The sequence below is a fragment of the Cupressus sempervirens genome, chromosome 4 (assembly GCF_028749045.1).
Source record: "Cupressus sempervirens isolate cs-2001-9-10 chromosome 4, ASM2874904v1, whole genome shotgun sequence".
Lineage (NCBI taxonomy): Eukaryota > Viridiplantae > Streptophyta > Pinopsida > Cupressales > Cupressaceae > Cupressus > Cupressus sempervirens.
This window is the reverse complement of record NC_143121.1, coordinates 297,187,680-297,210,201: the sequence shown is the minus strand read 5'-3', so window position 1 is coordinate 297,210,201 and position 22,522 is coordinate 297,187,680. Positions and strand designations below refer to the sequence as shown.

General features: G+C 36.4%; 1 protein-coding gene across 3 annotated transcripts in view; it reads right to left on the bottom strand.

The window, feature by feature from the left end:
* Positions 1 to 8,115, bottom strand: part of LOC149561182 (BTB/POZ domain-containing protein At1g01640-like) — a 103,142-nt gene extending 95,027 nt beyond the window's left edge. Inside the window, exons 1-3 of one of the 3 annotated variants that reach the window (XM_089825008.1) lie at positions 7,624 to 8,115; positions 7,068 to 7,542; positions 6,823 to 6,875 (exon numbers count right to left, since the gene is read on the bottom strand). In XM_089825008.1, coding sequence (XP_089681134.1) covers positions 6,823 to 6,875; positions 7,068 to 7,542; positions 7,624 to 7,869 — 774 coding nt within the window. In that variant the 5' untranslated portion in view covers positions 7,870 to 8,115. The remainder of the gene's footprint in view (positions 1 to 6,822; positions 6,876 to 7,067; positions 7,543 to 7,623) is intronic. The other 2 variants (XM_089825007.1, XM_089825009.1) reach the window with 2 other exon arrangements.
* Positions 8,116 to 22,522: the final 14,407 nt, after the last annotated feature.

The window sequence follows — 22,522 nt, the reverse complement described above, 5'->3', positions numbered from 1 at the left end:
ATGTCACTAATGTCGTGGAGAGAATTGCAAAGACTGGATAGAGTTATGCAAAGTTTTTTGGCGACAGCTTTCAAATGAGGTCACAAGAAATAAAACTTTGGTAATTGGCTTGTATCATTTTAGAGAGGTCAAAGTTTGTTCAACAGGACTGGATGTTGGTTGAAGGCATGTTCGTGAACCTATTGTTAACAAGGTGAAATCAGATGATCATTCTATGAAGATGTGTAATTGATGTAACTTGAATCATAGCGTGTGGAACCTAATTGTAATATCTCATGGTGGTATGATATTATTCATTGTACACTGGGAAAGCCTCAAGGCCTACTCAATTAGTTATTAGGACTCGATATAAAGGATATATATTTCCTTGGTTGTAATCATCAGTGAGATCATATGTTATTGATGTTATATTTTACAAGCTTTGGATGCGAATTTGTGAAGGTCGGAGAAGTGTTTGATGTTAATGATTAGTGTGGACTTCAAAGGAATTGTATTGGCAAAAGAAGTTGTTGTTTAGTCAGTTCATCTATTAGAATTAATATCCTGAAGATTTGTTTGAGGTAATTTGGATAGTGGGTTCATTTGTCTTAGTACCTGTTCTAAAGCAATTTAGACAGTTGGTTCAGTTGTTTTGCTTTCAACTCCTAACAGAGTTGGCACAGCTCCAACAAGCTTGGAATCTTCTAATAGGGATTCAAAGTCTCCTAATATGGACTTATATGTATTTATTGTATACATTTTGCCCCTAACATGGTCCCATCCTTTCACAAGGAACTTTTATATCAATACATCATCCTATGGGCATCATTACCACCAGGGTTTTCCCTCCAATCAAGGGTTTCCCTAGTTAACATAACGTGTGTCGCATTGCATGGTTGTTATCATATGGTTGCTATCTTTTGATTACATGTTTTAGAATTGTTAAAGTTGATCAAAGTTGTTTAAAGCATATAACGGATTTACCCCACCCCACCTCAGTTATATTGGTGGACTTTACTTTCTAACACAAGGATGTAGTTGTTCCTACCACAAGCATTGGTGGACTTCTTTTTCATGATGATGAAGTAAGCAAAATTCTAAGAACTTCAACCCTCAAATATATTATCAGAGTATCTATTATTCAAAAGGTTAGATCTTTAAGCACTAGTGTAGTCACACTGAATTCATTGATAGGGAAGTCAACAACTTTTGAGCTTAGTAACATTGGTGATAGTATGCCAAAGATAGAAGGTGCTTTTAATTCATTTATGACTCTTGTTCCTACAAGAAAGGGAGATAAGATAAATCTATTAATGTCCAACAAAAGACCACCAACTGTATAAGGGACCAAAATCATATAAGCAAGGAAGCAGCGGACTACAAGACACCAAACGGTGTCTGGGAAAAAGCAAGCAAGAACAAAATAACAAATGGGCCAACAAGGAGGCAAGAACTAGGGGCCCTTCCTCCCCTAAAAGAACTCCAACATCGAAGAGATGAATCTGGGCCTGAAGGACCTCTGGTCTGTCACTGTAGTTGTAGGAGTGGTGTCATTGAGGAGTAAGAGTAGTAGTAGTACCAAACCTGGTGCAGTGTCTCATTGATCTAGAGTGGCCAACCATGGGGGTACTATTGGCACTGGAGGTCCACTTCACCCCCCTCGTTGGAGACAAGGGGGAGAAGAAGAAGGTGGTGATGAGGGGTTGATCCGTGACCTTCTGGGGGGGTCAAGAGTTATAAAGTGGAGTCCCAGAACTGCATCGCCTCCCTGAGATAGAGCGCCAGGCATCTCTAATCTGTATACATGAAGAAAGTTGTGAGGAAACTACACTCTTTGAATAGGCAATAGAACCTCCCTCTGATCTTATAGTAGGATGAGCAGCGAAAGATGAAATGGGTCTCTATCTCAGCCTCTAACAAGAAAGTTTTAGTTATGCATCATTTGCTTAAGAATTAGATTATGTTTTAAATGAGAAAAGATAACATAAAGAATTAGAGGTGTTGATTGTAATAAAAAGGTATCCTACCTTTGAAGTGCTTCAATAGCAAAAGGATTGGACAATTCTGTCAATTGTCCTAAGAAAAGGAAGAATGACAAAGAAAATAAGTACAAGGAGAACAAGAGGACATGCTATGTTGCAAAACAAGGTGTTGTTGATGATGAGTCTAATGAAAAAGATGAAGAAGAAATTATGTTCATTGTGGTCAAGGAAGATCCTACAAAAAATCATAAAATGGTTTTGGCATTGAAAATAAACAATAATGATGAGTGGACAATCGACATTAGTTGTCCACATCACATGATCAGTGACGAGCAAATTTATTGAATTGAAAGAATGTGATGGAGGTGCAATAAAGTTTGAAATGGACGATACAAGTATTGTGAAAGGAAAATGTACAATTGTTCTAAATGACAAAACAAAGAGTGAAGATGTTTTCTTTGTTAAATGACTAAAGTATAACTTGTTAACTATGGCTCGGCTAAACAACCAAGGTTAGAGATTGGACTTCAAGAGATAACAGATGCAAAATCATTGGAAAATCAGGAGATGTTATTGTTACTAGTGAACATAAAGGAGGTAACGTATTCCAACTGAATTCTATTATTAATGAGTGATAGGTAACTAAAGTTGAAGATTGTTGGTTGTGGCATAAAAGGTTATGCCAGGTCAACTTTGATGATTCTATCAAAATAAGCAAGGTGAAAGTAGTAAGAGGATTCCAATATCTAGAAAAATCAGAAAATGTTATGTACAAAGGGTGTCATCTTAGAAAGTTAGCCAGCTCTAGCTTTAAGAGTAAAACTTACACTTCTGAAGGCATATTGTACATAGTTCAAACAAACCTATGTGGGTCCATAGGAATTCAAACTTTTCATGGAGCCAAGTATTGCATGCCATTTGTTGATGATTATTCTAGAATGATGTGGGTTATCTTTTTGAGGTGCAAATCAGAAGCATTCTACATGCTCAAATTTTTCAAAGCTTGAGTTGAAAGGGAAATGGGTAAAAACCTAAGATGCTTGAGATCAGAGAGAGGAGGTGAGTTCATTTCACATGAAATCATTGCATACTGTAAGGAACATGGAATAGAACACAAATATCAGCCCTCGAGACACCATAGCATAATGGAGTAGTTGAAAGAAAAACAAATTAAAGGACTTTAATGTTGTAGAAAGTTGTAGCTCAAACCTTTTTGGAGACAAGCGGTGAGCACTGCGATCTATACACAAAACCAACTACAAGTAATGAAAGGTATGAACAAAATACCCTATGAGTTATGGTAAGGCAAATCACCTTTTGGGAGTTATTTCAAAGTGTTTGGAAGTAGATGTTAAATCTAAAGAGATGACTACTCAGGAAAGTTTGATTCAAGAGGAGATGAAGGAATATTCCTAGGTTATTCCACAAAGAGAAAATCTTACAAGTCTTTTAACAAAAGAACAAATAAGATGATAGAAAGTGCTCGTGTTAGGACTGATGAGTACTCTAAACAGAATGACAAGTCTAGAAACAAACAACCAGAAGATTACAAAGGATTTGTCTACATGCAACCTATTATACAAAATGACAAGGCACAACCAGTCATAAAACAAAAAAACATACAAGAGCTAGTTCAAGTGATTGAGGAAGCTCCAACAGCAAAACTAGTGTTATAATTGGTGATAAAGATGCTAGTTTGTTGACTAAAAGGAAAGCAAGGGAAAGTACAGGTTTGTTATCTCAGTTTGAACCAAAAATAGTAAAAAATGTTTTAAAAGAACATGACCAAGTAAAGGCCATAAAGGAGGAATTAGAACAGATAGAAAAGAACCAAACACGGACTCTAGTGAACAGACTAGTAGACAAAAATGTGATAGGAATAAAATAGGTTTTCAGGAATAACATGGATGAAACACATGAAGTGGTTACGAATAACGCAAGGCTGGTTTGCAAAGGTTATGCACAAGAGGAAGGACTAGATTATGGAGAAACTTTTGCACTAGAGCCAAACTTGAAAGAATTAGAATATTGTTTGCATTTGCTACTTATAAAGGATTCAAGGTCTATCAAATGCATGCCAAGTCACCTTTCCTAAATGGTATATTGGAAGAAGAGGTATATATAGAACAACTTAAAGGGTTAAAAAATTTAGAAGAAAAAAACATAAATTGTAGACTAGAGAAGGCCTAGTACGAATTCACACAAGCTCACATAGCATGGTATGAGAGGTTACATTCATACGTAATCAAGATTGGATTCACAAGGACAAGTGATAACAGTAATGTATACCTAAAGGTAGAAAGTGTAGACCAGCTACCGATTGCAAAAATCTCTATTGATGATATTAACTTTGGAGGCAATGATATGATGAGTGTTGCATTCTCAAAAGAAATGAAGAAGGAATTTGAATGTCTATGATCGGTGAGATCAAATTCTTCATAGGTTTGTAGGTTTACCAACTCAAAGATGGCATATACATCAATCAAACCAAGTACATCAAGGAAATATTGAAAAAAATTGGTTTGGAAGACTCAAAACCAGTGGGTCCTCCTATGATTACAAGTTGCATTCATGAAAGGGGTACAGTCTTCCATTTCATCATCTTGGTATTTGCATGATAGGAAATTATCTTGGTCTTATGTGGGTGGTTTATTCACATTCACTCGAGTTTGTTTATAGAATAGAGGTGTTCGAACGTTAGCAAAATTTCCAATATTATTGATTGAGTCGCTCAAATATATGAAGTCTCTATGTCCTCTATAATTATGTTGGGTTATTTTAGACTAGAATGTTTTTGCATTTTTTTTCTTAAGCCAACAGAATCAACGTAAGTTGTGTTATGTGTGGGTAATGCTCATCAAGTGAGGTGAAGATTCAACAGTTTGGTAGAAAGATATGGAGATCAAAGCCTAGAAAGACAATCCAAAGATAAGTTTTTCATATCCTTGAATTTTGATCAAGAATTTTATGTAATTAATATTATTTTATGTTATAACTCTAAGAATAGTATATGCTTTAATCTGTATAATTCTCTTTATGATAGGTTGATTAAGTTATTATTAATCTCTCTTAGTTGCACGACGCATCATAAGTGATGAGAGATTATATGCAAAAGTTATAAACATTGGGACATTGCTTACAGTCATGGAACTAAATCATTCAACATATCATTTTTAAAACAGGAGGATCATATACAAGATATACTCGTATCCTGTATAAAAGCCAATACTAAATTTCCATAGATTCACTTGTGTTGTTTTGTAAAAGAAAATCATAAAAACCCTAATCGAGATATAAAAGCTATAGAACTCTAACACCAAGCTCACTTCAAATAAACATAAAAATCATAAATCTATAAGAAAAAATTTGGATGGTTTTGAAAAGTTAACTAAAATTTATCTAATTTTCGCAATCCATATGATTTTAATTTGAGTATATATTTTTTGCAACAAATTTTTGGATCACATTGTGTGATCTATGATTAGGATGTCAGAGAGTGGTTGATATGTTAAAAATAAAATTGAACTCTCTTACATCCTAATGATGGATAAAAAAGTGTGCTCCAAAACATTACAAAAAAAGATACATACAAAATCAAAGCTAGAGGTTTATGACTTAAAGATAACTAAAACCCTGGCCACCAAACTTCCATTTGTGCACTCTTGTAATTTTGAAAAATAAATCATAAAAACCCTAATTGTGAGATAAATGTTATAGAACTCTAACAACAAGCCCACAATTTTAAATAAACGCTAAGGGCATGTCATCTTGGCCTTAAAAAGTTAAGAAAATTGACTCTAGTGGGGAAAAATCAATTTTGTGATCCAATAAATCCTATTCTACTTCTAGAATTTGTAGCAACAAAAATGGTGATATGTGTGGGAAAAATGATTGCACCAATTTTTGTACTAAAAGAACTTAATTTATCGATAAGTCGAGGTGCATTATTCATTGAGAACCCTAGCATAATCCTTTCCAAATTAGACATGATTTTCCAATAGAAATTATAATGATGTTTCAAAGAAGTAAAACAAAAATGATTTTTAGAAAAGATGAACCCATGATTTGTTCTTGCTCACAAATTCATCGGAAAAAAAATCCCAAAATTCCTCATACAAATTTGTACAACTTCCATTAGCATGTTCTTCTATCCTAAATCATTTAATTCATCACTACCACAGTATATGATATTCACATGCTCATTTTTTCAAGCGGAAAAGTATTAGAGTAAGAGCCATGATCCCCACACATGTATATCGAAATGAAATAACTCCAAAAAAATATTGTTCATTCAAAGTTTTCAACAAAACACTTTATGTAAATTTCAAATTTAGAGCAATAAGTTAGAAATTGTGATTCTAAGAAGGATTCCTAAATTACAAAACTCCAACATTTTCCAATAAGTTTACCATTATTAATAACTCATATTCCAAATCCTACTAAGTATAAGGTCAATACCAAGTATAAGAAAATCTTGATTTCTGTCCAAACTCCAATTTTTAATTTTTAATAAGTCTAAAGACAAAAAAAAAAGGGTATTAAAAACATTAAATTTGAAATATTAATTAAAATATAAGATATACATCTATCTTCTAAGTAATATTTTTTATTAAAACATCAATTAAAATATCAATCTCACATACTGATTACTAATACTTATCGATCTTAATTTCTTCTTCTTTTTAAAATATAAATTACAATCATTATATACATTAAATTTTTTACCTCAAATAATTTCTTAAATTATCAATTTAAATCAAATAGTTTAAAAGAAATTAACTAAATTTCAAATCTAATGAAAATATAATTTTAAGATACTCTACACACAAAAAATCAAAGAAAAGGTGATTTTCCAACTTACCATGACAACTTCTTTTTGTTCTTCCACCCCCTTACGTGGATCCTCAAGATAATCTACACACCGAAAAAAGAAAACAAAAATAATTATAATAAACGAAATAATTTATACATAACTAAAACTGTTTTATCTTACCAATGAACCATGAATACGGTATCGAAAGAAGATCCGAGACCGAAAGGGAAAAAAAAATATTGGTTGCTCTCACAAATAAAAAACCATTCTTGAGAAATACGCATTTGGTGTACCTGCCATTCGATATAAAGCGAGCTCCATAAGGAATGAAACCGTATTAAAATTATTCTTTCGATATTCTCTGAAGCATTCGAACCTGGAAGCCGCTCGTACGGTTTTCAAAACTATACCGGGAGCGTTGCTTTCAACAAAACCTTCGCTGAAAATAAACGGCAACACAGTTTCCTGAAATTTCTCCACTTCATAATCCACAGCAAGCTCGAAAACCCCTCGAACATCTCTAAACACATTACTTTCCAGAAAACGCTCACATATTGCCGTCAAAAGAGGCAGATCATACTTAACAGAAGCCCTGTAAAGTGCAACGCCATGACATTCCAAGTTTCTTTGATCGACTCTGCCTGAATACAGAAAATGAATTAATGGACGCAATTCTCCTGATGTCATATCTGATATTTTCGCTTTACCGCTGATAGATTCAGACATTCCTACCCTCAGCATTGTCTTGAAAACTTTGGACTTCCCTGCCTGTCGAAAAGGCACATATAAATACAACATTTAACAGAGCAAAAATTTGGGGATTTTTTACAGCGAGGGTTTCTAACATACCAGAACGGCCTTATGTGTCCTCAAAATTCCTCCATCGCTTCCTTCCAGGGTGAAATCCGCCAAAGGTTCAAGAAATACATCTTTGTCCCAATTTTGTAGGAAAGCATGGTCAGGGTTGAATTTCTTAGCGGCGACGCATTCGTCACAGTAAAGAAAGTGTGCGACATTAACATTACGCCTAATAAACCCTAATTCTTGACCGCATGAATTGCACGAAAGATGAGAATTGGCCTGTAGATGTTGCATTTGTCGCACGGAAAAGACGAATGGAGGCAATTATTCGGATGCAAAGAAGAATGAACACTGAGCGATTTCTTTAATCGAACAGGGGATCTCGGCAGAGAAAAACGCTAAACAGAGAACAGCTAGTTGATGAACAAAAGGGAAATAAAAGTAGCGCTAGAAATAGTGTTTTGGAGAAATGGAGTAGGCTTTAAAATCGATAGCTCGCACGTTAGAGTTTTCCCCCGTTTTAAACAGAAGCGCTTGCATCGGATTAGGTGCAAGGTGAAGCCCATAGTATTCTTCCACATGTTTAAAGAATGAATAAATATTTATGGAATGGCTTGATACTTAAGGAAATATTCTTAACTTAGGACCCAAATAAATTATTCTTAAGTATGTTCTACACTACTTTGTATCTACAGTGAAACATAAAAGCTTGTGAAACCTCCTTCACCTTCATAAGATATATGGTATTCATTTGATGGATGTCTTTAAATTGATTTTCTAGTTACCGAAGGAGCTAAGGATACAGAGATTAGGGATGCCAAATTTCTTAATATGTGTAGCTATATCAAAGATTGTTCAAATGCATACTAATATGTGTAGCTATATCAAAGATTGTTCAAATGCATACTAATATGTGTAGCTATATCAAAGATTGTTCAAATGCATACTATAATTTCTTGTTTTGACCATTTCTACGAATCTCATCTACATCGACCCATTAGACAATCTAGTATCAATTAAAGATAAACAAAATTCTAAACAAGTTCATTTGTTGTTCAAGGTTGGTCAAACAACTTGTTGGCTTTGTTAGGATTAGAGAAATAGAAATAACAATTACATGCAAATATAACCAATATCAGAAAAGAATAAAACGCACAAAAAGATAACACAAGATACAAAGATTTGACGTGGTTTATCCAATCCCTAGGCTACATCCACCAAACAATGAGTGCAATATTCTTATTATCTAGTGATTCTAACTTGATGACAATCTACATACCTAGCTTGTTCTGCAAGGGTTTTCTCCTGTAATGCCCTGCCCAAAGATCCTTGGAACAAGAATGAAATACAAGCCAAGATTTATCTTTTTTACAAGTATGGGTGCACATGACAACATCATACATGAATCACATAGATCGTAATGGAAGATTTAGCCACCATCCCGATAACCAACGAATATCCAAATGCCACTAGCTGAATTGACACACACACAACTGGAAACTGAAATCTAAAATGACAACAAAACAAGGAATATAAAATATGTCAAAGCATGATAATTTAAGTCAACCCAAAGGGTACTAGAAATGCCAAAAGCTAATCCGCGAAAACCATTGGAGATGCCCCCTGGTTTCCACGCGAGGACCACAGACTGACAGGATTTTGAGCAAAGATGTGCAATATGCCCCGCAAGAAAATGCCTTCTGTGTGAGGATGTGCATCATGCGGCATGAGAAAGTGCTTGGCCAAACAACCAAAGCACCCAACACTGGTGTTGGATTTCATGTGAGAAAGTGCCAAGGCCACATGAAGAAACCCAACACACCACGCAAGATCTTGCATCCTCGCGTGAGGATGCACAATTTCATGTAAAGTCCCAAAATAGCACACCAAAACCAAAAAAGGTAACAAAACTAAGGGATAGCGTTTCTCCGCACCGGGGAGTACTGGATCCACAATTTGAGGTGTAAATACCCGAATACTATACTAAAAGTTGAAAATAGCATCTAACCATCTAACAAGTAGAAAAAGGAAGGTAACATCGCAATGTACTTAAAACAACATCACAATAACTGAAAATAACATTGCAATGTGCAAAACAACTAAACTAAGTACGCAATTCCTCCCAACCATAATAACATCATAAGACCATCATAGGCCCTAGCCAACCCCCGTGCATAACATCCCAAGCTACCAAATAGATCGTCAGCACTACCATATAAGGACATCACTACTAAAACATGATATAATGAAAGCATAAGGAAATCTAACATGCTAAAAGTAAAGCATAAGATAATCCTACGAATACAGATAACATCATCTATCATATGCTAATCATCACAATAAGGAAATGTGTCAATAACTAACATCATCTAAACATGATATACAAGCATCCCAATGAAAGCATAAGTCACAAGAAAGCATACTTCACAACCCAAAGTACTAAGTGAAAACATCCAACAAAAGTCGCACTAGGACAAAAGACCATCTCTGTGCATCGATCCCTAGCAATGGTATAGGTAGCTATGCCTCCCAACCACGTGGAACTTGCAAGCCCACTCCCGTTGTGTTGATGGAGATAATGATCCAACCACAAATACACACAAATAAAACGTCCATGGCTAATACACATGCCAGATAGTATGATGACTGGAACCAAGACAAAGACAATGCATATACCACAGGTCTTGGTCAGACACTCAATGGGCTACTAAGTAGGGGCTGACATCATGGAGAGTCACTTGGCATCCAAAAGCCCAAGCACAAACCATGCAAATTCAACTCCTCGATGGAAGGCTCTAGCACACCACATCTTTTTATTATCTTAAGTTTTATTACCACCTAGTGTTTTATTTAGCTATCACTTAATTAAAAATTTCTCCGCCAACCCTCTGGGTACAATGATCACCAGGCTGCAAGGTAAAAGCCCCCTCCATATGCTACCCTACCCGACCCATGCTCATCTAATGATGAGTGCCCGTAGGCATGCAAATTCCCAACCCTACCCTAATGATCATAACTTCCAGAAGTACCATGTAAGATCGAGCCTCACAAGTCACCTGAGAAATGTATGCACATGTACTCATGTGTGGCGCACCACCATCATGAAGACCATAATACAAGGACTGGATGAGAATGCAAAGCAGAAAGTCACTCAACCAAAAACAAAATCAAGAGGATGAATGTAGCATGCATCCTAATGTGACATAAAAGTGCAATAAAGGTCTGACTAACATTTAAATGGATGATCCAAGTCCACGACCAAACTCATGCCAAGAAAATTCAAGAAAACATGGTGGCACGCAAAATGAGGTTAAAACTCCAAAAATTGGAAAACTTCAAAATTAAAATCCATTTGGTCTTTGGGTACAAAAACCCTCGAAAATCTAATAATATTTGGGTTTGGAAATCGTATGCAACAATGACTAGCATAACAATGTGAAACACCAAACCCCCATCCCAAAAATAGGAAAAATGTTCATACCCAACCAACTAGGCAAAACAAGTAAATAGAGATGGAGGGGAACACTAGTTCTCAACCTCCTAACAAACTGCTACCAAAAACAGGAGCTGAAATAATAAAATGGGAAGGCCCTACTTGATAGCAAAAGGGACATAAACCAAAACCCGCACAATAAAATAAAATGCTTGCCGAAACTACTAGAAATCACGTCAATGCAAGGTCTACCCGAGTCAGATCCAAAAAAGACCAACCTCACAAAGATCCCACACTCATAGCTCCTAGAACGAACATAAATGTGATCCTCCAGAAGAGGATTCTCGAAAAAGCTCTCAAAATTCTATTTTCAAAAAGTGAGAAGTGAATAATAAAATCCCTTTTTCAATACATAGTCACCTTTCGAGTGAATAGTCAATTAGGGTAAATAGCTAGTTAGACTAGCTAGACTCCAAATCAACCCAAACGAAAATAGGTTATTCCTCATAACGGGAATTCACCTAAGGCAAAGCTGCCAGAAATTAAATTCGAGAAGAGTTTAAGCCTGATAACCCAAAATCACATAAATCACTAAACAACTTTCGCGACAATGTGAACCTCTAAATGCACAGACATGCTCACTGGTCTAATCACAGAATGCAAATGAATTCAAATTTAATAATCACTAAAAGGTTTTAATTTAAACAATTAAAATAAGGATATGTCGACCATACAAGAATGACATTGGTAAAATATTCAAATAGTTGAATCACTAACTCCATGTGCCCACTGCCAGGAATATAATTCATGCACACTAAAACACACGATCAAGTGCAATTGCATAATAATATCATAGCCGAAGCAATAATGCATTAAATACCTAATTAATCCATTTACATCACTCACATTCGCATAAAGCATAATGTTGGTGTAAATAGTTATTCACTATTTACACTTACTTAAGTTTATTTAGGTAAATACATTATTTTAATATTTATTTATTTAGTTACCTAGGAGTATGTGCACTCTTGCAACTTGTCATGTTGACAACACAAGAGTTCGCACCTCTTTTATGCACATGGTGTCTACAACATAGAAGTTAGCACACTAATTAAGCACATGGTGTCTACAACATCTCCACTTGAGATACACTTCATCATTCTTATCCTGTCATTTATAATGATGGATAAGACATGTGCTTAGTTGTTATGCTTATCTTATCTCCTGATTCTTTCTAGAGACATTCTAGGTGCTTCTTGTGAGGCCTTTATATACAGGCACTCCTAGTGTGTACAATCATCACATACAATACAAAGTAATGTATGAAGACATACTCTGATATATTGATCATACTCATTTTTGGTCTACAGTTGTGCTTGTTTTTGAGTTCTACAATCTTGGGTGAATCTTGCCCTAAGAAAAACTCTTACATGGTATCAGAGCTATACCAAATTCTTACATAGTATCAAAGCTCTTGGAGAATCTCTCTTCACATAGTCGTTCGAGACCATCTTCTTTCTTCGAATCTAGAGTATTGCAGTCATTAGGAGCATCTAGAGCCAGAACAGACCTCACCATTGCATTTGGAACGTCGATTCGATGAAATTTGACTATAATTTCACCTACCCTAGGCATAGTCAAAATTGAGGCAATTTTTTTTGCAAATTGACACCCGAAGGACCGATTTGCAGAATTGGTATGATCACTTTAGGTCTGTACATTTAATTTTTAGATCCTCATTTTTTTCATCTACATCTCTGCTTTTTTTTAGATTCGCATTATTTTTTAGAAATTCTTTGGCCATCGAGCTGTAGAAGAGATTTTTTTGCAAGTGAAGATTAGTGCATGCTGGTGCAAATCAGATACTTGCATCACATTCAGAAGGTCCAAAAACCCCCAAATTGGATTTTTTAAAATCCAAATTAGACATCTGAGGCAAAATCTAGACTCATTTGATTTTTGGAGGTGCGACGACGGCGATTCAAAAAAAATATCAGTAGCAGCAATTTTCAAACAGTGATATCTCCCTCATACGGACTCCTTTTTGTGAGCAATTTTTTTGTTTTGGGTTAGAATTTTGTGACCTACACATTAGTGCAAATGGTTTGAGATCTCCGTTCCTAAATTTTTCTACAGCTTGCAAATCTTGATTTTTTCCACTTAAATGCTTAGTACGAGTTCATCTAGACTCTAAATCAGGTTCAATTTTTTTGAAAGTGTATTTTTTTGTCTACTTTCTAGATCTGTAATCATATTATAGGTTTTGTGGACAGAAATACTGCTTTCAGAAATAGGCCGTAAATTGGCAAGTGGCTACCAAGTGCCTAAATCTGTCATTGGTGGTGGTGGGGGGGGGGGGGTAGTTCTTTGATTCTTTGGGGGTTCATTGATTGATCTCATGGAGTCTTGTCAAATTTGTCAATTTGGTATTAGACCACAATTGACAACAACGAACTATCACAAATGGAGTGCTTTGATACTTGATCATCTAAGAGACCATCAAGAATTTCTCCCTTATCTCTATTTATTACCACCACATTTTAATTGGACACATCTTGTGCAACTTCATTGCTTTCTATATAATAGTACAAGTAAGGAATCTTTTGCTCCCCTTAGAATGGCAAGTTTTCCTTATGATATTTGGATGTCTATTTGGGAAGCATATGGAGATCTGTGTGTTCCTCCATTTCTAGAGGACCTTCTACATCCAATCACTCTAGCTCTGGTTTCTTCAACTCCTAATAAGATCACACCTCCAAATGCTTATGTTGCTCCTATTGATCCTATTCCAGCAACAGATGCTTTAGATTTAGTGTAGCAGGGCACTTCATGTCTTCGTACTTTACCTTCATGTGATGACTTCCTTCCAACCATCGCCAGCCTGTTTGTGGAGTCTCACATTGAATATGTAGGAGACATCCTAGATGATATTCATCTTCTCTTTGAGGAAATTCTTCATCTATTGCCATAGTAACAGATTCATGTACTTCAACACAGCAGGGTACACTTTGTCTTCGAATTCTCGCATCAAGTGATGACTTCTTGCCAGACATTTTAGCTCTTTTTGTAGAGTCACACACAGTAGATATGGGAGACTTCTTTGATGATATACCACTTCTCTTTGATGCAGACAATCCTTTTGCAGTTGTTGCAAGGGCTCACTCTAACCCTCATATCCATTCTCTACATGATCAATCTTTATAGGCTGATGTGATTGTGGATCCTTATGTACAACAATTGTAGGAGGTCTCTCTATCATTTGAGGAGACTGTTGGTTTTTTGAAACAGGTTCTACAGCAATCCTTGCTAGATCTACACTTCTTCTCAATAGTTTTGGAAGGAGCCATCATCAGTATTGACACAGGAACACTTGAACAAGTTTTAGAGATACCTTACATCTTGAGATTCTTTCCACACCCAGGTGAAGCATCTCACCAGTACCACTGCCATTGTTTCTTCCAAAGGGGAGGAACACCATTCAATGGTCATAGATCAACTTCTATATTGGAGCATTTCTCACTGGTCAGCACACTACCTTGAGGGAGGGGGGGACTACCTCGTCTCCTTCTTCTCCTTTTTGGGGGAGAATTTTTCCTCTTATTGGGTTTTGTCCTTCTCCCATTTATCTTTTGTATATACTTGATGTATGTCATTATGGGGGGTCTTGATTACTCCATCCATCCATTCATCCTATCTTTCCATCTCTCTTTTTGGGGGAGGGTTTTTCCCATAAGGTTTTGCCTCTTTCTCCACTTTATGAGAGATTGCATATCATTATAAACATGCGTACCTAACATGGCCTAGTAACCAAGACCCATCATGCATTTCATCCTAGTTTTCGTAAGCTTAAGGGCATTCCCCTAAGTTGCACTTAAGGGGGGGTGCTCGTGTAAATAATTATTCACTATTTACACTTACTTAAGTTTACTTAGGTTAATGCATTATTTTAATATTTATTTATTTAGTCACCTAGAAGTATGTGCACTCTTGTGAATTACCATGTTGACAACACATGAGTTCGCACCTCTTTTATGCACATGGTGTCCACAACATCTCCACTTGAGAGACACCTCATCATTCTTATCCTATCATCTAGAATGATGGATAAGACGCGTGCTTAGTTGTCATGCTTATCTCATCTCTTGGTTCTTTCTAGAGACATTCTAGGTGCTTCCTAAGAGGCCTTTATTTACAGGCACTCCTAGTGTGTACAATCATCACATACAATATAGAGCAATGTATGAGGACATACTCTAATATATTGATCATACTCCATTTTGGTCTACAGTTGTGCTTGTGTTCAAGTTCTACGATCTTGGATGAATGTTGCCCTAAGGAAAATTCTTACATGGTATCAGAGCTATACCAAATTCTTACACATAAAGAGACAAGAATGATGTAAATCACCATAGCATAAACTTCATTACATAACATAATAAGAAAATATGACCAAATACCAGATAATCAGATATCATCATAGGTCTATTGTTATCTCAAAATGGCATCAACTTTTAAATATGATAAACTGAACATCATAGCAGTATAGCATCTATGATACTGAATCAAAGTATAACATCCGACCCTCAGGTCTTTTCAAAGTACATATAATAAGAGCATCAAGTATCTCTCAAATCAAAATAACAATGAGATACAAACTGCAAACGTGATAGGCACTACATTTCCACTCTCAAAAATCTTATTGAATGAATTCTAGAAGCTTTGTCTCTCTCTTCTATGATAAGATCCATTGTCCAAAGTAGAGACCATTGACTTTTGTTTTAAATCTAATTTATTTTTCTTTCTACAACAAACATTGAGAGCTCTAGCATAATATTGCAAATTGATCTAATCATGATACACATAACGTAAAATTATATTTGTAGAAAAGGAAAAAATAAAGAGGAGGTCATGAAAACAAGTAACATCTTCACTATGAATATAAAAACCATGGGTGGAGTTTACAATTTTAAAGACTTCAGCAAGGAAGAGACTTGAGCAACTTGGACTATTTTCATGAGTCAATATATCGTAATGTGTACAACTATTGGAAAATGTGTGAAAGGGAAAAAATGATTGTAAAAATATTGAGTGTCGGACTTGAGGATTAGAAAAATAATTTTATTGCTAGCGTGAGAAAAATACATTGAGTAGTTGCCCCCATAAAAAAATCCTATCAGCTAATAAAAGATCAAAATTTGGATTCGTAAAGTGGAGTGTGAAAGAGAAAAGAGAAATTTCCCTATTTCACTAGTTCTTTGACTTTTTACTCTTTAAAATATGAGCATAAACAAGCACTTGGTTAGGTACAAGAAAGGCTAATTTATATTTTATGAATGGTCAAAATTCTTGGGGTTTTATTTCTCTCAACATTCTCTAAATGTAATGGGTGTTAAGTTTTCTATTCATTCTTGTGAGGAATGGGTTCTTATGAGCCACTTCTTATGAAACATGGGTCAAGAAGTTTGACTAATATCTACACTATTGAATCATGATAGCAATATTATAATTTGACTTCTTGTGCAAAATATCTCCTAATTTTTACTTTGATCATTGTTAAAAGTTCATTGAAATGGTACCTCAAGTAAATAAGTTGATTTAAAAATGAAAGGTTTTAAAAAATTTAAGTACCAGTTATTGTATAGGTATGATAATCATTAACATTCATAGTAAATAAGGAAATATATGAAGCTTGGCATGAATCATGCAATCTAGTTCTTTGCATGTGAAAATAAGTTTCCTCAAACTTTCTTGACTATGACCCAACCACTCCACCAATGCATGTTTGGCTACCATCTGAAAGTCAATCATATTGTAGATTGTTATTTGGGGAGAGAAAGGGAGAGGGAGGGAGGGAGGGGGGGGGGGGGGGAGAGAGAGAGAGAGAGAGAGAGAGAGAGAGAGAGAGAGAGAGAGAGAGAGAGAGAGAGAGAGATGTGTGTTGAAATGAAATTAGGAAGAACCCTATGTAGATAGAGAGAGAGAGATGTGTGTTGCAATGAAATTAGGAAGAACCCTAAGTAGAGAGAGATGTATGTTTCAATGAAATTAGAAGGAACTCCAAGTTTCATTGTCTTATTGTTTTATATTTCTCCATTCAGGGCTCATGGCTAACCTGTTACAATAATATTTAACTAGAAGTGAAAAGAGGACTAAATGTATACTCACTAAAAGTTCATTTATTTTACAAAATCTATTGTTATATCAATGTCAATCTCACAATGGTACATGGAGAGGGAGCAAGATTAGGAGTGAGAATATATAAGATTGGAAATTTGAATTTGACATCAGGCGGTTCTGCCCAATATGGTGCAAAGAAGGGTTCAGGTGCCTACTAGGAGGAGGATGACTAGGAGAATAAAGTTTCCTTTGGGGATGAGGGCCCACGTGAATCAAGGTAGGTCCCAAAAAAGAAGGCTTTGAAATTTGGTCAGACTATGATGGGCCCACAATCCACTCGAAATGTCTAAGATGTGAGTTTGACCGGACAGTGGTCATCTCTATTTGGTATCAAGTCCACAGGTAATTCTTCCTTCTCGAAGATTAACCTTGACATCTCGGATATAGAATCCTGAAGATTAACCTTGACATCTTAGATACAAAAAAGGGGAAGTATGCTATAGAAATCCTAGATGAGCTAGTAGATCATAACATTGCTTCTATGGCATCCTCTCTAGTTGGGAAGTTCATAAGCCCAAAGCCAAATATTGACATTGTGAGGTCCTCTGCAAGAAACAAATGGGACCTCAAAGGTCATGTGGAGATTGCATCTATGGATAAGTGTTTCCTCTCCTTTGAGTTCTCTTGCCTAGAGAATCTCACAAGGATTCTATGTGTTGGGTCTTGGTCCTTTGGTTGTTTGACTCTTGCCTTGCAGAAATGGACCTCAATGATTCTTTCTTTTTCCAATCTCTTGTTTGGGTACACCTTCCTAAACTTCCAATGGAGTTTTGATATGAGGATGCTTTTGATGGCATAGAAAAATCTTTTCGGGAATTCCTATCCATTGACCTTGTCATGGTGTCAAGGAGCCAGTTAACATATGTTAGGATATGTATAAGGGTCAGTGAGGCTAGAGATATGTCAGAGGTTGTGTATCACCACTCAAAGTTGTGCTCCCATATTCAGAAGCTAGATTTTGAAAGTGTCCCCTTTGCATGCTTTCATTGTAAGAAGGTCGGCCATGTTGCTAAGCTATGCCCAAGGCTCCAGGAGAAAAAAGCCATGAAATAGTCTCAAAATAAGAGTAAGGCCAATGGTATAAATAAGGAAAAAATCAATAGCTCCAAAGAGGGAGACAAAGTATGGAGACAAAAGGAAATAAATAATAGCAGAGGTGCTCCAGAGTAGCTATAGGAGGGTTCGGTGGCTTCCCAACCATTGGCTAATGTTGTGGTCCCGAGGGCAGAGTCTGGGGGAATAACTACTAAGGAAGCTGAATCACTAAAGCTTGTGGCTGCTCAATAGTGGTTAGAAAGTGAATTTGAGGTTTAGGTAACAAAATGATCATATCCTATGGGGGAAATCTCCTAGGTTGGTCTCTTTTTTGAGATAGCAAGCACTAACCTAGAAAAAAGAAGGGGCAATGTCTAATGTCCCCAATTCTCAGGTTATGGTAGGGAGTGTGGATATAGCTCGACCTAATGAGCCCAACCCCACGAAAGTTGGCATTATCAGCCAAGGGGTAGTCTCTCCTGGGAAGATTTCAAGAGTGGTGGAATTGGTAAGGTCCTTGTTGCCAAGTCAACTAACCAAAATGGAGGCTCTATTTGCGAGTTGTACTGATGAATGCTAGGGGAATAAACAATTGTTAGAAAGAAAAAGAATAGTCAAGACCCCTCTCTAGTCTCCCCAGCTACAACAAGAAGTAAAGTGAAAGTTGACATTGGAGCAAAACCTAAGACTCCTAGAAGGAACAGTCACAGTCAAAACATGAAAGAGCACACTAGAAGGAATCTAGCAGATGGGAGTCAAAAGACTATCCAAGAGGCCTGCCTTGCAAAGAAGAAATAAAGGTCATATCTTGGAACATTTGTGGGTTAAATGGAGTCCACAAACAAGAGGTAATAAGAAATATGCTTAGGGACCACAAACTGGATTTCATGCTTATTCAAGAAACCAAAATCAGAAAGGAGTATGTGGAGAGAATCTCTTTTAGTAGGAGTATGGAAGGGTTTGCTATGAATTTAGATGGGGCTTTGGGAGGTTTTCTTACTCTCTGCAACTCTAATCTTTTCAAGTCCCAAGTCTTATATGGTGAAGGTAATATTCTCCTCATTCAAGTAATTAATATCAGATATCATGAATGCTAGTATCTTTTGAATGTTTACACTCCCAACTCTAAGATTGGAAGGAGGAAATATTGGGTTAAAATTAAGAATGTTTTATCTAGATTCCAAGTGGGAATCTATATAACCATGGGGGACTTCAATACCCCCTTAAGGGATGATGAAAAATAGGGGGTTTGGCTCCAGATCTGGATAGTAGGCAGGACCTTTCTGACCTTATCAATGATTTGGCATTGCTAGATGTTGATCTTTAGGGTGGCTTCTTCACTTGGTCCAATAGGAGAGTGGGTAGAGATTGCATTCAAGTTTGGCTGGACAAGGCTCTTATAACTTTGGATTGGATGGATTCAAATTATTGCAATCTATCTATGATGGCCTAGACAAGATCAAATCACTCTCTTATTTCTCACTTTGGACTCAATTACTGTCAAACGTAACTTCCCCTTTCAATTTGAGAGAATGTGGACTTCCCACCTAGATATATCTGTTCATATCTTGGATTGGTGCAACATTCACATAGAGGAAACTATCATGTTCAAGGTGGCAAAGAAGCTGAAAAACATTAAGCTAAATATTAGAAAGTGGAATAAGTTAGATTTTGGTAACATTTTTCATTCTAAAGCACAAATCTCAAAGGATCTCAACATTATTCAAGATGTCATTCAAAGGGAGGGTTATAATGAAGAGAGGCTAGAGGAAGAAAAAATAATTCTAACTAAGCTTCACAATATAATTGGTCAAGATGAGGCCTACTGGAAACAAAGAGAGAGGGTTGTCTGGTTAAAAGAGGAGGACCAAAATACTAGAGTATTCCATATCTCTACTTTGAAACATAGAGTATATAACAACATTAGTAGAATCAAGTTGAGGGATTTTGTCCTAGAAGAGGAAAATGATATAGTTATTGAGGCCATATCTTTCTTCTCTAATCTTCTTTCTAGAGATCTTAATCTAGTAGATGAAGATCAATAGGATATTATATCGAATCTCCTAGCTCTAATCCAACCAGAGGAGAACACAATGATTGAGGCTATCCCTTCCCTTTTGGAAGTTGAGAAGGTTGTCTTTTCCCTTGTAGCTGACAAATCTCCAAGGGCGAAAGATTTCCCCACTTTTTTCTTTCAAATGTTTCAAAAAGTGGTCCATCAGGATGTCATCAAAGCAGTTCAAGAATTTTTTGGAGCCAAAAGCATACTTAAGGAGGTAAATACCACTTTCCTTGTGCTTATTCCAAAAGTGGTAGGGATAGATTCATTGGACCAATTTAGATCTATCAGCCTTTGCAACTCTTTCTACAAGATTATTTCTAAAGTTTTGGCTTCAAGGATTATCAAGGTTCTCCCTTACATTATAGCTCCTCATCAAACTAGCTTTGTCCTAGGGAGACAAATCCTAGACTCTATCATGACTATTTAAGAAGTTATCCACTCTTTGGGAGAAGGTAAGAGAGAAGGTTTCCTCCTCAAGCTTGTCTTGTCCAAGGCTTATGATCAGGTGGACTGGTCCTTTCTTTTCAAGGTTCTTAGAGCCTTTGGTTTTAACTCAAAGGGTCATCAAACTTGTTAACCAGTTGGTTTCTACTGCCTCTTTGGTTGTTTTGGTCAATGGATCCCCCTCTACTTTATTCAATCCTTCTAAAGGGCTCAAGTAGGGAGATTCGATCTTCCCCATTCTTTTCATTATTTTAGTAGAATGTCTAGGAAGGATTATATTTGCCAACAAAATTTCTAGTGCTTTGTCTGAAATCAAACCTTCTTCTGGTCCCCTGGTTTTCTCTCATCAACAATTTGTTGATGACACTATTATGGGGGGGAAGCCTTGGTTGGAGAAGCCAAGGTGGTGAAAAGGATCTTGAGATCTTATTCTAGGGGCTCAAGGTAGCTTATCAATTGGAACAAGAGCTCTATTTTCTTCATTAACACTCTAGCTAAGAGACATAGGAAGATTGTTGCTATTTTGGGCTATGACTTGGGTAGCCTCCCTTCTATCTATTTGGTCTCCCAATGGGCCTCAAACCCCTTGATTCTTTTTGGAATAGCCTAATTGACAGGTTCAATAAGAAATTGTCTGGTTGGAAAGGAATCACCCTTAACCAAGATGACAAGATTTAGTTGGTCAAATCCACTCTTCAGAATCTCCCAAATTATGCACTGAGTCTCTTTGGGATTCCTTGCAAGTACTTGCACCATTTGGAGAAGATCCAGAGAAATTTTCTTTGGTCTAGATCAAAAGACAACAAGAGATTTCCCCTCGTGGAGTGAGACAATGTGTGCCTCCCCAAATATAATGGGGGGTTGGGTATAAGAAGACTAAGACCTTTCAATAAAACTCTCCAAGCTAAACAAATTTGGAAAATCTTTTCCAGCAAGGGGAACTAGCGGGAGATCATGGAAGACAAATACCTTCATATACCTTCTAGTAAACAATTGTTCTACAGAGATACCATTCCCAATGGATCAAATATATGGAATGGCATACTTAGAGCTAGAGAGATGGGCAATAGCAAGGAAAAATAGAGTGTTTGAAATGGAAAGGACACCCTGTTCTAGTAGGATCACTGGTTGATACAATGGCCTCTTCTCAACATTCCTGAATATGAAAGATGCGCTTGTATTTGTATTTAGAGGTATGACAGATTTTTTAGTGACTATAGATAGGACCAGGATTGGAGAGACCTTTCCTTAATATCCAAGGACCTCGAATCTCTAATGACTATTATCCACTCTGTGGTTTTGAGTGATGATCAAGACTAGCTTGTTTGGGAGAACATGTCTAATGGCATCTATTTGGTGGCTTCGAGGTACCAAGCTCTTATGAAGTAGGATTCTAGACTAGACTAGGCTAAGGCTTGGTTCCTTGGCCTTATCCCAAAAATCAACATTTTCTTCTAGCTTTTACTTCAGAAAAAGATTCTTACTATTGACAATCTAAGTAGAAGGGGTCTTTATATTCCAAATAGATATGTCAAGTGCAAAAACCAAGTAGAGTCATGGATCACCTGTTTATGCATTTTCCCTTCACTAGAGAGGTGTGCTCTATTTTTAGTCAAGCTTTTGGGATGATTTGGTGTGCTCATGTCTTGACCATTGAAATCTTCAAGCAGTGGAATGACTCTTGGAAGGGATCTAGGCTCCAAACCATAAGCAAATGGGCTCTACCTCACTTTGGTTGGGGAATATGGAAGGAACACAATAATCGTATCTTCAAGGATGCTTACCTTCTTGCCAAA